General features: G+C 31.0%; 4 protein-coding genes across 9 annotated transcripts; 1 reads left to right on the forward strand and 3 right to left on the reverse strand.

Annotated features, from left to right (window-relative positions):
* Nucleotides 1-145: 145 nt before the first annotated feature.
* On the reverse strand, nucleotides 146-2,681 carry NC2alpha (negative cofactor 2 alpha). Its single transcript, XM_047053040.2, has 4 exons — nucleotides 2,431-2,681; nucleotides 2,208-2,356; nucleotides 2,038-2,131; nucleotides 146-1,939 (listed from the first exon to the last, which is right to left on the reverse strand). Exons 2-4 carry the CDS (start codon nucleotides 2,320-2,322, stop codon nucleotides 1,054-1,056), a joined length of 1,095 nt encoding a protein of 364 aa, XP_046908996.2. The 5' UTR covers nucleotides 2,323-2,356; nucleotides 2,431-2,681; the 3' UTR covers nucleotides 146-1,053.
* Nucleotides 2,682-3,004: 323 nt separating this feature from the next.
* Tim17b (Translocase of the inner mitochondrial membrane 17b) lies at nucleotides 3,005-4,137 on the forward strand. Of its 2 annotated transcripts, XM_075734571.1 has the most exons (3): nucleotides 3,005-3,133; nucleotides 3,207-3,542; nucleotides 3,613-4,137. In XM_075734571.1, exons 2-3 carry the CDS (start codon nucleotides 3,224-3,226, stop codon nucleotides 3,849-3,851), a joined length of 558 nt encoding a protein of 185 aa, XP_075590686.1. In that variant the 5' UTR covers nucleotides 3,005-3,133; nucleotides 3,207-3,223; the 3' UTR covers nucleotides 3,852-4,137. The 2 variants fall into 2 exon arrangements, with proteins under 2 accessions (XP_075590686.1, XP_046909004.2); XM_047053048.2 differs by having other exon boundaries at nucleotides 3,007-3,542.
* LOC124490511 (flavin-containing monooxygenase 5) lies at nucleotides 3,845-6,709 on the reverse strand. 2 transcript variants are annotated; one of them, XM_075734570.1, is made up of 3 exons: nucleotides 6,528-6,709; nucleotides 5,615-6,183; nucleotides 3,845-5,553 (listed from the first exon to the last, which is right to left on the reverse strand). In XM_075734570.1, exons 2-3 carry the CDS (start codon nucleotides 5,909-5,911, stop codon nucleotides 4,180-4,182), a joined length of 1,671 nt encoding a protein of 556 aa, XP_075590685.1. In that variant the 5' UTR covers nucleotides 5,912-6,183; nucleotides 6,528-6,709; the 3' UTR covers nucleotides 3,845-4,179. The 2 variants fall into 2 exon arrangements, with proteins under 2 accessions (XP_075590685.1, XP_046908990.2); XM_047053034.2 differs by having other exon boundaries at nucleotides 5,615-6,570.
* An 874-nt stretch (nucleotides 6,710-7,583) lies between these two features.
* On the reverse strand, nucleotides 7,584-15,696 carry flfl (serine/threonine-protein phosphatase 4 regulatory subunit 3 flfl). Of its 4 annotated transcripts, none has more exons than XM_075734565.1 (11): nucleotides 15,313-15,696; nucleotides 15,172-15,244; nucleotides 13,211-14,185; nucleotides 12,459-13,150; nucleotides 12,060-12,392; nucleotides 11,844-11,987; nucleotides 11,309-11,780; nucleotides 10,939-11,248; nucleotides 10,027-10,871; nucleotides 9,530-9,966; nucleotides 7,584-9,465 (listed from the first exon to the last, which is right to left on the reverse strand). In XM_075734565.1, exons 3-11 carry the CDS (start codon nucleotides 13,533-13,535, stop codon nucleotides 8,671-8,673), a joined length of 4,353 nt encoding a protein of 1,450 aa, XP_075590680.1. In that variant the 5' UTR covers nucleotides 13,536-14,185; nucleotides 15,172-15,244; nucleotides 15,313-15,696; the 3' UTR covers nucleotides 7,584-8,670. The 4 variants fall into 4 exon arrangements, with proteins under 4 accessions (XP_075590680.1, XP_075590684.1, XP_075590682.1 ...); XM_075734569.1 differs by lacking the exon at nucleotides 15,172-15,244 and having other exon boundaries at nucleotides 9,530-9,711; nucleotides 9,895-9,966; nucleotides 15,313-15,599; XM_075734567.1 differs by having other exon boundaries at nucleotides 14,893-15,244; nucleotides 15,313-15,592.
* Nucleotides 15,697-16,146: the final 450 nt, after the last annotated feature.

A 16,146-nucleotide genomic window follows, 5' to 3' on the forward strand; every position in this document is an offset into this window, starting at 1 on the left:
TTCATAAACATTGTTCTTTAGTCTGTGTGTGTGTGTTTTTTTTTTTGAATCAATAAAAATTGTCTGTAATTTTAATTTTATTATTGCCAAGAAAAATACCAGAAAATGATTATAAATCAAATGAATGTAAACAAAAAGAAAAGAATCCAGGATATAGGAATTTTATTATTATTATTATTATTACAATCATTGTAAATCATTGATTCGAACATCGTGATGATCCTGGTGAAATTTGTAGACAATTTTTCGTATCAACATTAAATGGTGGACATGTTCGTACACGTTGTGCTACATCATAGGTAGAAAAACAATAATAAATCGAATCATTCGTACATGATGCACCTGGACATTGTTGATTCAATGTATGACCACAATATCTACCGGATGGACGACCATTACCATCACCATCACCACCACCACCAGCACAGCAACGACAATTTGGATCGATTAAATCAATCGATTTATCATCATAACCATCATTATTCGATTTTGGATTGTACAAACAAAACGAATAAAATGACCATAAATGCTATGTGGCATAATAATAATTTCATCATCATCATTGATATTTTATAAAATCCAAAATGCAGTGTATATGGATTTAAAATGATTTTTTTTTCGTCTTGGTTTTTTTTTATATATAAAGCCGAAACTTTAATTTTTTTTTTGTTTTGTTTCTTTCCAAAATGAATGTTGGTATGAATGGTGAAAAAGGAAACAATGAAATTATATGAATGTGTAAATAATAATTAGACAAAAAAAATAAAAAATAATGCGGGAAATGAAATATTCAAAAAAAAAAAAAAAAATTAAACATTACAAAATGATGATGATGATGATGATGATAATGGTGCTGGTAGTGTGGTCACGGTCATTTACCAGTGTAATTTGAAATGTCAAAAAAAAACCAAATTTGAAAAAAAATGTTCAAATCATCATCATAATAATAATAATAGATAATATTCAAAGTCAAACTTAGAATAAAGATCAGACACATTTACTACTAATATAAGACGACGTGTGTTGTTGTTGATTTGTTTAGCAAGCAATTCATCAACAATTATCATAATCATCTTCATCATCATTGATTGTTCCATCTAATGATGTTGCTGGTAATGGTGGAGTGGCCAATGTTCCAAAATTGGCTAAATTTGATGACTTGATTGTTGATATTGTTTTGTTATTATTCGACATATTGTCTTTATCATCATAATCATTATCATTATCATTATTATTACCATTTTCATCGCCAACGTCTTCTTCAGTATCATCATCATCGACCAAATCTTCATCATCCATTATATCATCAGATTCACCATCATCATCGTCATCATCATCATCTGAAGTTTCGGCTTTTCGTCTTTTTCTTCCTGATTTGGCTGATAATGGTGGTCGGCCTCGACGTCCACGTGTTGTCGTCGATTGAGGTTGTTTATTTTTCAATGTTTGATGTTGACCATTATCTTGTTGTTGTAAAGATGTAGATGCTGATGCAGAACACGATTGTTGCTGATCTAGTGGATATTTTCGAGGCCTACCTCGACCACGTGTTTTATGATTTTTTGATGAATTTTTTTGAATAATCGGTGGCTGAGGTAAAACCATTGCCAACGTAGTTGTAGTTGGAATAGGGGTTGCTTGATAGACTTTACAACCATTATTATTGTTGACAATTTGTGGTATCTCACTTGTAATAATTGATGATGAATTTTTCGTCGTAACCATAACTGACGAAGATGGTGTTGATGAAGTTGGATTTTGTTGTTGTTGTTGTGGTTGTTGATGAGCTAAAACAGGATTTATAGTTGTTGTTATTGTTGTTGATGATGATGATGATGCCGTTGGTGGATCGTCATCGGCTGTATTATTTACATCCGGTATTGATTGGGCCAATTCACTTAGAAAATTAAATTCAGTTTTATTAAGTATAGCAGTTTTTCTGTTTTCAATAAATGTAAGAAAAAAAATCATTAGCTTTAATTCAAAAAAAAAATCGATTCATTCAAAAAAAAAAAAAAAAAAAAAAAAAAAAAATACATATGATTTGGTGTCAATGTACGAGCATTACGAGCACGAGTCACTTCGGATGATATAGTCAACAATTGTTCGGCAAATGATTCTAATGCTTTAGCTAAACAAACAAATGATCAATAATCAGATTAGATTCGATTCCATAATAATAAATGAATGAACATAAATAAACATACCGATGATGACAGGAACTGCTTGGGCAACTTTTCCAACTTCTTCATCTTTTTGCATAATTTTTTTAATTCTTGCCGGCGGAAATCGAGCATTGAAACGTTTCTTTTTTGAAGGCATTGTCGGTAGTTGGTTTTAAATATTTAACAATGAACTATTTATGATAAAATGAATCAATTGAAATTGAAAATAAAATTGAAAATGACACAATCATATGTTTATATTTACCGATTTTTCGAAATTAAACAACAACAACAACAACAAAAAAAACTTGATTCGATGAATAAATTATCGTCGTTGTTCAGAATAATTTTTCTGTCAAATCTTTTGCATCAATCAGCAGCAGCAATTCAATGTCATCGGATTAATAAATATATTAACAAAAAAAAAATGAATCAAAAAAGCCAATTATAACCGAAATTAAATAGAAAAAAAACCGAAAAAAATCTCAAAATAGATGAGAAAAAAAAACTCGGAATGAAAAAAAAAATTGTAATTGTAATAAGAAAATATAAACGAGTAACAAATGTACCACTACCGCTATTGTCAAATGATGACAATGATGAATGGTAGTAGTATACGGTGACATTATTGCAATTCACACACACACACACACTGCTTTCTAGGTAGTGGACTGTGTGATTACATATATTCTGATATATTCACAATTTTTTTTTTACCAATTAAACTAGCGGTCCATGTGCTAAAAAATCAAACGCATGCTCAGATGGAATTAATCATGAAAAAAAAACAAGTCGTACGTTCTTTATGATTGATCATCATCAAAATTCACATATATCAATTGTAATCGATTTTTAATGTGTATTGCGCGAGAAACACAACATGTGTGATACGAATGACCCTCGTTTTGTGTAAATGTGTGATTAAAAAAAAAAAAAAAGATTCAACAAGAAGAAAAATAATTTTTGGGGTATATCACCATATATTTTTTTTACATAATTTTTCTCTATATATTCAAAGTGAATTATCATTGATTTCAATAGTAATAATAAATAATTAAATGGAAGAATATTCACGTGAACCATGTCCATGGCGTATTGTGGACGATTGTGGTGGTGCATTTACCATGGGTGCAATCGGTGGTGGTGTTTTCCAAGCTATAAAAGGATTTCGTAATGCACCATCAGGATTTTCAAGACGTACAACCGGTGCCTGGTCAACAGTTAGATCTCGTGCACCAGTTATTGGTGGTAATTTTGCCGTATGGGGTGGTTTATTCTCCACCATTGATTGTTCATTAATATATTTACGTAAAAAAGAAGATCCATGGAATTCAATAACATCTGGTGCTTTAACTGGTGCCATTCTATCTGTTAGAAGTATGTGTTTGTAAACATTTTTTTATTGTCAATTCAGAATTAATCAATTTTCACATTTATTTCTGATTAGATGGAACCGGTGCAATGATTGGATCGGCTATAATTGGTGGTGTACTTTTAGCATTGATCGAAGGTATGGGTATATTATTTATGCGTTATACATCCGAACAATTTCGGCCACAAAATCCATTGGAAGATCCAACACAATTGGGTTCACCAATTCCATCGTCATCATCATCATCATCATCACCATCATCTTTATCTGATCAAATGGCATCACCATTTGCAACACAACCACAATATCAATAATAATATGTGAATTTATTGAATGTAACATCATTTTTTTTTGTTCATAATCACAACACACACACACACACACACATTTCATTTATCTGATTTTTTTGTGTAATAATCACCTTTACAAAATGAAAATGATCCAATTTACTATTGTAGTTTTTTTTCTTTGTTTTGCTTTTTTTTTTTTGTTCATTCAATGAATACAATTTCAATTTACAATAGGATTTTTTGTTTATCATAAAAAGAATAATTAATAAGAGAAAACGAATAAATTTTAGGTTTAAATTAAAAAAAAAAATGTTAAAATTTTATAATAATTTGTGAAATTTAACAATTTAATTTAATTGAATTTTGTCTTGTTCGGATTCAGCAAAGCTCTTTTACTATCAAATTCATTGCCATTTTCTTCTTGTTGTTGTTGTTGAATGATTTCTGGTTTACGTACCTTTCGATAAGGAGCTTTAATACGTTCATCAATGGTTAGTATTAATTTTCTTGCTTGTTTTGGTTTTGCACCCGGTCCTTTAATACGATATTGAGCAGCTATACATGGTTTGAATACCAATGACCACCATAATCGTGGATCTTTAATCATATGAATAAAAATATTGGGCATTAATCCAGCTGAACGAGCCACCATATCCATATAATCCATCATTTCAACTTCGAATCGAAAATGATCAACTCTATCAGCACCAAATCGATCTGCTACCCATATTCTATCGTTTTCAATTTTTTTAAACATTTTCTTCACACTTGGAAGTGGTTTACATTGGCCAGTCAATAGTAAACAAAACCAACGAGATTGAATCTCTGATATTGGTGGTAAACTACCATTGGCAGCCGGTAATCCAATGAATGCCAACCGTTCAGGTTGTGGTTGACGTGGATCAAAAACATGTTTATAAAGATCGAATCGTCCATTTGAAGTGTCAAATACTTCCGATGTAATGAAAGGAAATGAATGTTCATAACCAGTGGCCATTACAACTAAATCACATTCAGTAACATGGCCATTATCACGTTCGAATACAACACCATTCGGTGTAAAACGTTCAATACCAAAACGCATTTTAATCCATCCTAAATGAATATAGGTAGGAATATGGTCATTGATCATTGCATGTTGTTCAAAAAATCGTATATTTTCCGGCCGAAGTCCAAGTAAATCATGACCAACCATTCGTGAAGCTAAAAATTCCATTACCGAACATCGTAATGAATATGGTAATGTATGAAGAGCGCCCATAAAAGCACGGCGAATACCGACAGTATCAACAGGTTGTCCACCAAGACCAGTACGTCGTAATAACCATGTTCCACCGTTGCGCGAGGAAAGATAAACTTGTTTAGCCACGGGAGCTGCTTCAGCAGCAACATCACCACCAGAATTACCGATACCAAGCACTACAATACGTTTATCGATAAAATCTTCATTGTTCAATATGGATCTAACTTCATGTGAATGAATGATTTTTCCTTGAAATGTTTCTTGACCAGGAAATGTAGGAGATTTAGGTGTATGATGATGGCCGCTACAAACAGCCACAGCATCATATCTTAATGTTTGAATGAAATCATTATTAAGATCTTTAACGGTTACCATATATCCATCATTTGGATCTTTAGCATGTTCTATTCGTAGTACGTCATGAGAGAATCTAACATGTGATTCTAATTGAAATTCTTTTCCATAATTCACAAGATATTCGTACTGTCAAATGGGGGAAAAAAATAATCCAACAATCGATAATCAAAACAATCAACACACATACCATTAATTCATTGGGCATAAAATTCGGATAATCATCAGGAAATGGATAATCAGAAAAAGCGGTCATAACTTTACTAGAATTAACCACTGTACTACGCATAACGGATCCTTGACCAGGTTCCACTAGTTCACGAAAACGCCATAATCCACCTAAATTTTTTGTACGTTCATAAACAACAGGTTCAATACCATATTCAAGACAAGATTTAGCTGTAACCATTCCACTTAAACCAGCACCGATAATACAAACGATTTTATTTTTGATCGATAATTGTTCAATAATTGTCGATTGATCCATCTTGAATGTTGAATATGAAATCCAGTGGCAATCTTTTATTGCTACTTTGAATCGAATTTAACGAATCAATCAAACACAACAGAATACACATGAATTTTAATGGCAAGAAAATTTTCTTATTAAAATTATCTTGCAGTTCTTTTTTTTGAATAATAATAACTCATTAAGACGAACATAAACAAGTTTTTTTTCCTTTCATTAACGTCAAGAATCGGGATTTGTGTTGGATGAGTAAAACAAAATCAATGAACCATCAATATGGATAATTTCTTCTTTATGTATGGACAAAATCAAAATCAAAACAAAACAAAAAACAGCATACAGCATCAACGAATAATAAAATAATTATGATGATGATGATGATGAAGAGGAAAAAAAACATTGATAAACTCACATTCAAAAGTGGAATAGAGTAGTGTTTCTGAGAACAAAACAAAACAAAACAAAAAAAACATGTTTGAGAGCTTCGATCAACGATCAGAGCACTCATTAAGAAATAATCATTGATTTTTAGCAGATAAAAAAAGGAAAAACAGCAATTTGGACAACATTATATCATCATACATCATTACATATATAATATTGTCGTAATCAATTCAATGACGATGATGATTACCTAAATATGACAAAAAAAAACAAGATCAATATGCAATAGTGAATGTAATTGGTGAAATATCCAAAATCGTCATATAAATATTTCTTCTGGGTTTTTTTTTTCACCCACAAATCATGAATGAAAATGAAAGACCTTTGGTTTGGCAAACAAACAAACCAAAAAAAAAAGAAAAAAAATGCAACAAGTGAAAGTGGTTTTTCCTACATGAAAAAGCTTGTTCGGTTGCAAACAAAACAAAAAAAAATAAAAATCAGCGACAAATGTTTGTGTGTTTGACCGAATTTTTTTTTTGTTTTTACTACATGACCATTCTCATCCATATTTTATCAAATATATTCATGATTAAGATATGCAGAGAGAAAAAAAAACAAATCATCTGCTTGTATATCGATGCTTGTTGTTATTGTTGATAACAAATTTCATTTGATGGCCATGAAATGAATTGATTATTATTATCGATTATTATTAACTAATTATCATTTTTAGCAATAGCTATTTATAAATATATAACCAAGTGAATGAATAATAAATTGAAAATTCCTTAGCTTATGTGATGTGATTTCTTTTTCTTTTTATATGTTTCACTGGCACGATATATATATTTATTTATAGAATGAAGAAACAAAACCAAAAAAAAAGCCAAGTTTTCTTTTCATTGAAATCAAAAAAAAAAAAAAAAAAAAACACTGACGTTTGTTGACAATTGTTGAATTAATCAACCACACACACACACACACACAGAAATAGAAAGTATGGAGAAAAAAAAACGAAAACAAAATTCGATCCAGAATTATAAATGCAATGGATGGATTTACAGATACAGGTGTTTTGTATAATTAAGGATAAAAAAAAGAAATTTCATTGCTTGAATGCAATATTCATGATTTTGTAAACAATCTATTCGTGGTCATAATTACCACTTCATCAGAATGAATTTTTTTTTTTTTTTTTTTTTTTTTTGAAAAAAATAACGACAAACGCACAAAGATCCAGATTTTAATTTGATTGTTTTTGTTTTCCAACAAAGGCAACAACAACAACAACAACAACAAATTCTTTTTTTTTTATGGCTAATAATTGAACATTTATTTATTTGAATTTGAATAAATATTACAATAATAATAAGCATCATCATCATCATCATCATCATCATTATCGATTGATTATTGTCATCAACAACAATCGATAATAATTAATGATGATGATGATGATGATTATTTTTTTAAGTATACTTGAGAGTGTACGTCAATGTATAATTATATAAATATATATGTTGATTCGATCAGTATATATCATCAGTTAATTATTGATTCGAATTTTCATATATTACACATATGCACGAATTATTAGTTATTTTTTTCGCTCATTCACATTCAATATCGATTTGTTGTTGTTGTTGTTGTATACCAGAAGAAAAAAAGAAGAGAAAAAAAGGATTCATTTCATTCAATTGAAAAGAATGAACTGAAGTTATTTACAAACATGGAAAAATATAGTAGAGCGAACAAAAAAAAAAAAAATTCTGTTGATTTGAGTTGAATAAATTGTGAACGAATTGAGAATAAGAATTTCATATATAAATATGTGACACATGTTAAATCATCATCATCATCATCATCATCAACATCGTTATATATAAAGAATTGATGTTTTTGATAGTTTTATAGCAGATTTTATATGTATAAACAAGAAAAAATTAATGTTTTGAGGTTCAGTATTTATTTTTTGTTTTTGTTTTGTTTTGTTTTAGCAAAAAAAAATATGGACAAAAAAATAGTGACCAAATTAGATGATGATCATGATGATCATGATGTGAAAGGAAAAAAATGATGATGAAATGTATTGAGAATATTTTTAGAGCAAAAGTTTTTTTTAAAAAAATGTTTTGGAAACCTCAATTTACTTTGATGGTGTGATGGGCAAAGGCTAATTAATAAATGGTTGATTTTAAAAAATAATTTACATTTGTATATTCATATATATGAATGTGTGTGTGTGTGTGTTGTTTCGTATATATTATTTTTTTTCATGTTTGAACAGAATTTCTTGTGTAGATGAGAAAAGAGATCGATTTTTTCGTTATAAAAACAGAGAAAAATGAGTTTTTTTTGTTTTGTTTTTTTTTTTTTGAGGAAAAGATCGGTTAATTTTCCGTATGAGTTTCATCACTTTCAACAAACGAATATCGAAATCGTTTGGATGATGAATCGGCGGATGATGAATCTGTATTTGATTCTGTGCCGGTACCAGTATTGAATAGCTGTTCTATTTTTGATGTTGCAACATTAGATTGATGGTCATTATCAATATCTTGTTCAAGATCGTCATCATCATCATCATCATCATTGTCATCATTGTTTTCATCAGCTGATTTTCGTTTCCTATTGACCATTAGATTTTCTTTTTCATTATTATCATCACTAGTTGTTGTATCTTCAGCAACCGATTGTTCATCTTGCAAAGAACTACTAACTCGTTCATCATTGATTTTATTATTCAGGGATTCAGATTTTTTATCAGATCCATTTGTTTTGGATTCTGAAATTGATGACGTTTCATGAACTACGGTGGCGCTACAACCACTGTTATTATTGTTGACCACCGGATTATTTTTAGCAAGCTTCAAACTACCAGATCGACAATGATGCTGATGATGTTTGGAACATGACTTTGGTTCTTTATGTTTTTTGATTATACAGGTACTATCTTCATCACCGGATGTAGTCGCTTTGTTCAATTGGACACGAATGTTCATGTTTGAAGGACAATGAGGAATGAAAGGATGTTCTTCCTTTATGTCATTAACATTTTCTTCTTCACTATAATCATTATCATTATCGTCTTCATCTTCTACATTCTCTTCTTCTTTTTGGGTGTCTGATGCCTCTGAGCTATCATCTTCGTCTGAAGAATCTTCATCTGGATAATCAACCAAAGCCTGTTAAAAAAGAAAAAATCCATATTAGGTTTCAAGTCAATAAGAGACAAGTATTAGTACAAACCTTTCGAGACAAAACGGTTTCAGCAGTCGATTTACCGGTCAGATTATTATTATTGAGATTATGGAATGCTGCAGCAGCAGCTGCAATATGCTGTCCCATCGTTGATAATTGATGCGGATGAGAATTGTTTGTCATGTTGGTGGTATTGGTACGGAATTGTTGATTTGCAGTAGTTGTCGTCCCTGTCACTGATGTCGCGGTTACAGTATCTTGAGAACTTTGTTGAACACCAGCAGCTGCCGCTACAGCTACAGCCGCTATAGACGAATTAATTGATGAAAATGATAGGCCACTACTGAAAGCACTGAGAACATTATTGCAAGATGTTTTTGGTTGATTCGCTTGTGATTGCTGGGTATAATTACTAGTATTCTGAGTGCTCAATGATCCAGAAGCTGAAGTTAGATAATTTGTCGTTTTATGATTCAAATTTATAGCTGTATTGTTAGCAAACAATTAATGATAATGGTCTAAATCAAATAAATCTAAAAACTTACTTAATTTACGATCATTGCTTTTCTTTTTGGCGATAGACATTAATCCGGAACCCGAACCCATTGTACCACTGACCGTTTGTGTAGCTCCTGAAGTGGCAGCTGCTACAGACGCTAATGACGAAAAGAATGGCGAATCTACAAATGCAACGGCAGTACTGTTTGTGCCTGCTGATGAAACTGCACCACTATCATGATGGTACAAAGAATTAGTGGCAGCGGTTAGACTGTTATAACTGGAAGATGATGAACTGGACGAAGAACCAGATGAACTTGTGTTTGTGCCAGAATGCAATGATGAAATGTGTAGATGATGTTGGTGATGATGCAAAACAGTTCCGGGATTACTTGAAGTGCCGATTTTTCCAACTTGATGGTGATGTAATGATGTTTCATGTTGACCATAAAGATGGTGTGCAGCTGCTGCGGCCGCAGCAACATTATCTATTGGATCAGCACCACCGGCAGCGGCTGAAAGTACTGCAGACGCAGAATTTAGTGCCAAATGATTTCCAAGCACATTTGATGTTTGATTTGAATCAGGAGAAGAACCAACGGAAATACTTCCAGGAATCAAATCATCATCCTCTTCTTCACCTGAATGATGATGGTGGTGATGATGATGATCAACACCATGATGTGGATAATTCATACTGCTAACCCCAATATCGTCATCGTCATCATCATCATCATCAGGACATTCTTCTTCTTCTTCATCATCATCGGTGTTAAACCACATATCTTCCTCTTTATCCAATTGCCTTGGATCTCGTCGAAACCGATGATGTGTCGATGGTGAGGATTGGGCATTTGTCGCCGTTCTCATCCAAGGCAATAATGGATGAGATCTAAAAAATTATACAATGTTTATAAATATCTATTTATAAATAAATTGAATTGCTTATCAGAACATACAGATTAGAACTCCGATGCTGCTGTTGTTGTTGATCGAATCGACGTTTCATTGATTTGAAAGTACGAACATAATCAATTCGTTCAAGTTTGTTTTTCCAAAAACGTTTTATAGTATATGTTAACAATGTTTGAATTTCATTTTGATCGATAAATTCAAACAGATCAATAACTGCTGAATCCAAGAGATTATATCGACCTCGATTCGATAGGAAGGCATCGACAATTGGTTGAAATTGATTTAAGGTTTCAATATGACGGTTATAGAATTCATCTTTTAGACCGACCAATTTTCGCATGAAACGTATAACCGCTAATTGGTAAAAAAGAATAATCAATCAGGTTCGTTCAATATTCAAAATGAACAACTTACTTAGCACTAGGAATGTATGACGTGATTTGGTCAGAATCATGATACGACGAATAATTTCTTTATTTATTAAATATGATCGAATATGATGAGCATGATGCTCGATACAGAATGTCAACAACTCGAGTATTATGGCCAATAATTGTGCTGCTTGGCAGGAATTCTCGAAAAGTAATTTTAATGGTTCAGTGTTGCTTAATATTGTTGTTGTGTTAGTCACCGAGCTTGTTGTTGTCGTCGATGATGGTGTTGTTGTGGTAGAAAAGTTTGAATGATTTGCTAATGAAACATTTGCAGTTGGTTGTCCATTACTATGATTGTTATGTAATGTAAGATCTAGTTGATTTGTTGTCGAAGTTGGAGGTGGTAATGATAAAGATGTGGTTGATGAAGCTGTAGCAGCTAAAATCGGTGCCGTCAGATAACAGATACAGTGTTTGTAGAAATAATTTAAAAATTCCGATTTCTCCGTTTTCTATATATATAATATGAAAGATTGGTGAATTCAAAAAAAAGAACAATTTGATTTTAAACATACGTTCAATGCAGGAGTAGTGAGCATATTATCCGGATCAATGATCATCTTTAAAATCCCTGATAATTGTTGCGCCATGCCTAGATCAGGATCAATATCACAAATCATTTGTTCAATGATTATATTTATTATATATTGTTCCGCTGGCTGTTGATTAAAACAAAAAAAGGATTTATAATTAATAATATATAACAATCAAAATTGAACAACCAATATTACCTTATTTGTATTCATTTCTTGTTGAAGGGCATATTCACGAACCATCGATGGTGAATAATCAACAACATAGGTTAGGAGATCGACAGCACCCAATTTGATGGCAGCATCATCACAAATCAATAATGTTTCGATTGTTTGTAACAAACCAGATGAAGATAGGGTTTTGATGAAAAATTCACGATTTTGTAACGTATGTGAGAATGTACACAATTCTTTCAGGAACAAAACCAAATCACGACGTTTTTCTTGAAACGATGGTTCCGTGTCGGAAAGTTGACGAAACAATTCTTTTAAGAACTTTTCGTCATCTTGTATCGATGTGACAATTTCAATCTAAAAATAAACGAATTAAACAATAATAATATAAAATAAAAGAAACAATTTTGAAAAAAATCAAACCTTATTAAAAAAGAGTAGAGAAGATAACGTGGATAGCATATTGTCTTCGAATATTGATGGCGATGGCATTATAACATCCTGAATATATTGCACACGATATGTTTGATGGATTTTGGAAACAAGTTCGGATTTACTCAATGGTATAACCTCTTTGAAACGGGAAACGTTTCGAAGAAATTCACGGTGACGTTTTTCTCTTACTAAACGCATCAATTCTGATTCAGATGATGATGGTAAATATGTGAAATATGATTGCGATTGTGATGATAATGTATGCGGCGTTTGTGTCGTTGTACTCGACGATGTGGATGATGATGGTTGTTGTGACAATCTTTGTTGTTGTTGTTGAATGTTTATGTTGTTTGTCTTGGCTTGATATTCTCGTACACGAGCACCATTTGGATCATATTCAAAGATACCGATTACGTCACAAATTGCCTGATCTGATATCATAATCTCAATCAAAGTACCCTTGTTCAACAGGAAAATATTTTTGAATATTTCATAAATTTTTTGTAATGCCGGAATATCTTGCCGTTCTTCGAGTTGTCGAAATAATTCCAACAGTTTAAGGATATAATTATCATTTTCAAGCGCTAAAGTGATATTGTCTTTTTTGCTAGCTGTTGTTAACGATGATGTAAGAATGGAATTGATCTCATCCAAACGATTCACTTCGATTGGAGGTAATTCTAGTCATGATCATTCAATGATTAAATTCAAACACAAAAAAAATGTAAATATCAACTTACCATTGTCTTCGTCTTCGATCAAATCCTGAGTGATGTCTACCGAAGGATCTTTACCTTGAACTTGACATATTTTGGCCCAAATTTCCTCACATCCAATACGTTCTTGGAACGATAATGCTAAATCATAGTTTTCACCTTCTGACCATACAATCAAAGTATCTTGTTGTTTTTGGTATGCGGTATCGGGCATTATTTTTGATTCCAACAATGTTGAACCATCGGTTTCGGCTCTGACCAATAATGACATACCGTTCAAACGATCAATATAACTAGATGATACATGTCCAGTGCCACGATCATCCCATGTTCGATTTGCATTCAACATGTACAATTTGACACGACGACGAGTATCGGTTGGATTACTGTTGGAAAATATTGATGAAGATTCTGTCGTTGTAGTTGATGATTGATCTGATGATGTTTTATTTGATGATGCAATGTTATTATTATTATTATTATTGTTAGATGTCGACGTCGTGGATACAGTTTTCGAAGTTGCTGTTGTTGTTGATGGTTGAGATTCATTTTTTGGACCTATCTCTTGCTGATGTTCACTACAAATCAAAACATCTGAATCAAGATCATCATCTCTTTCAATATCATCACTAGCTTTAAGATTTTCAGCTATCGATTCAGATACATGTGGCACGGTAGTGATAGAGGAAGTATCATCATCCTCATCGACGTCATCTTCATCATCATCACCATCAGCATCACATCACCATCATCATCATCATCATCGTTGATTGAATTTGATGATGAAAATTGTCTATTATTGTTGATCGAATCTGTCGATGAATTTGTTGCAGATGAAGTCACTGATGTTGATGATGAAGATGATGATGATGATGACGATGATGTTGACATTTGTGAATCAGAATCATCTTCATTTGTTGAAATTTTATTAATTTCTTTATCGGTAGACATTGGCTATGATTCAATTTTTCTTTTATGTTGTTTTTGTTGTTGAAAATACTTTAAATGGTAAACAAAACAAAACAAAAAATAGATGAAAAAAAAAGATTAATTAGTTACATTCCAAATGTGTGAATATTTTTAATTTATTAATCAAAAAAAAAAAAAAAAAAAAAAAATTCAACGACAAAAAAAAAATGTAAATAAATTGCAATGACATGTATGAAATGCACACAATATATATCGTGTGCATTTTTTTTTTTACTAAATTTTATTATTCGATTTATTATTATACACTAGAAATGTTTGGAAAAAAAAATCAATAATCAATAATTAATAGATAGATTTCTATTTACTATCAATATTATCGAATCTATAATATCATATACAAATCACAAATTTTTTTTTTATCTTATTTTGATTTGTTAATAGATTTTACATTACAATAGCCTTAACATACATCTTGCTAAATACTATGAGACCAAATTTCACAATTATATGATAATGGCCATCTAGTCGGATCAACAACAACAACAAAAAAATAGTCATTTTATCAATAGAATCAAAAAAAAAAAAAAAATTTTGTGTGATAAATACAACAAATCATCATCATGAAATGTGAAAAAAGATGATAACAACCAGTTTGATAATGGGTGAATAAGAGAGAGAGAGAGAGGAAATAAATGAATTTTTTTTTTACTAATTTCAAAACTGTCATGTATGTTTCATAATGATTGTCCTGGAAAAAAAATGGATTGTATTCTTACCGATCATTGAAAAAAAAACAAAACAAAATTCGAATTCAATATTGTCTTCGTTGAAGGGTTCGAAGAAAATCAACAAATCGAATTGTATATTGTAATCGAGTGAATAATAATTGACTATAGTTGAAAAATGAAATCTTTAACCAAAAAAAAAAATGTCTTATCATTATATGATGATGATTTGTCATGATAGCCACATGAAATAAAAACAATATATAAATATAATAAATCCAACAATATTATACATCAAAAAATAGTTTTTTTTCATTTGAAATTAATTACATTTTTCATTTCATCGCGCCGTTAATAATTATCGATGGATTTAAAATTTTTTTTTTGTTTTTTTTTTATTTATCTAAAAAGTAAATATAAACCAGATATAGAATCAATAATATTGACAAATGAATTAGAATGGAAACAAACCTTTTGTGACCAATATAGATAGATAGAGATGGATTGTGTATGATTGACAATGATATATTTCAATGTTTTTTTGAATTAATGGATAGTTCAGATGATAATGATAATGATGATGATGATGATGCACATAAAAAAATGGATACGATAGATAGATATACAAGAATCAATCAATCACCATATAAACACAAAACAATACAAAGAATATAAAAAAAAATTCAATGAATTATTATGTGAAACGCTGAAAAAAAAATAGAGAAAGAAAGAGAGAGCCAAAAAAAAAAAATTAGAATGACGAGGTTAACATACACACACACACACACACACAAGTTCGAATGCTAGCAGTATAATAATAAAATGGTAGTAGTATTCGACAACGTTAATGTCTGTGTGTGTGTGTATATGTAAAACTTTGATCTTTTTAGCAAAAAAAGGAGAATAAAGAGGAGGAGGAGGAGGATTATCAAACTATTTGAAACACAATATTCTTTAGCTACTACCTTTTTTTTCACAGAATCCATTCATTTTTATTTTATTTGTTTGTTATGAAGATGAAAAATAGATAGGTGTGTTATTTGAGCGTGTGTGTGTGTGTGTAGTAGTAGTATTATATAACGATAAATTTTTCGCGCGCATAGGAAAAAAAATAGTTGTTGTTATTGTTGTTCTTGTTGTTTATACCGGCCAACACACAAAAGAAAAATCCCACACACACAGACAGACACACGCACATTATACATGCATGCATGAAAAAAAAATAATAAAGAGAGGGGGAAATGGCGGCTATATCTGTTGGTGGTAGTGGCATTGTTTTTTTTTTTTGTTTCAGATGAACGTGAC

The sequence above is a fragment of the Dermatophagoides farinae genome, chromosome 10 (assembly GCF_024713945.1).
Source record: "Dermatophagoides farinae isolate YC_2012a chromosome 10, ASM2471394v1, whole genome shotgun sequence".
In the NCBI taxonomy this organism is placed as follows: Eukaryota; Metazoa; Arthropoda; class Arachnida; order Sarcoptiformes; family Pyroglyphidae; genus Dermatophagoides; species Dermatophagoides farinae.

What these genes read in the sequence shown, in the direction of transcription:
- LOC124490511 (XM_075734570.1), bottom strand. Translation starts at nt 5,911, where the DNA reads ATGGATCAATCGACAATTATTGAACAATTATCGATCAAAAATAAAATC. An exon ending in TTATGCCCAATGAATTAATG is followed by an intron (nt 5,554 to 5,614) that starts GTATGTGTGTTG and finishes CCCATTTGACAG; the next exon opens with TACGAATATCTTGTGAATTA.
- NC2alpha (XM_047053040.2), bottom strand. Translation starts at nt 2,322, where the DNA reads ATGCCTTCAAAAAAGAAACGTTTCAATGCTCGATTTCCGCCGGCAAGA. An exon ending in AGCAGTTCCTGTCATCATCG is followed by an intron (nt 2,132 to 2,207) that starts GTATGTTTATTT and finishes TTGTTTGTTTAG; the next exon opens with CTAAAGCATTAGAATCATTT. An exon ending in ACATTGACACCAAATCATAT is followed by an intron (nt 1,940 to 2,037) that starts GTATTTTTTTTT and finishes TATTGAAAACAG; the next exon opens with AAAAACTGCTATACTTAATA.
- Tim17b (XM_075734571.1), top strand. Translation starts at nt 3,224, where the DNA reads ATGGAAGAATATTCACGTGAACCATGTCCATGGCGTATTGTGGACGAT. An exon ending in TGCCATTCTATCTGTTAGAA is followed by an intron (nt 3,543 to 3,612) that starts GTATGTGTTTGT and finishes ATTTCTGATTAG; the next exon opens with ATGGAACCGGTGCAATGATT.
- flfl (XM_075734565.1), bottom strand. Translation starts at nt 13,535, where the DNA reads ATGTTGAATGCAAATCGAACATGGGATGATCGTGGCACTGGACATGTA. An exon ending in CTCTACTCTTTTTTAATAAG is followed by an intron (nt 12,393 to 12,458) that starts GTTTGATTTTTT and finishes GTTTATTTTTAG; the next exon opens with ATTGAAATTGTCACATCGAT. An exon ending in CAGCATCGGAGTTCTAATCT is followed by an intron (nt 10,872 to 10,938) that starts GTATGTTCTGAT and finishes ATAATTTTTTAG; the next exon opens with ATCTCATCCATTATTGCCTT.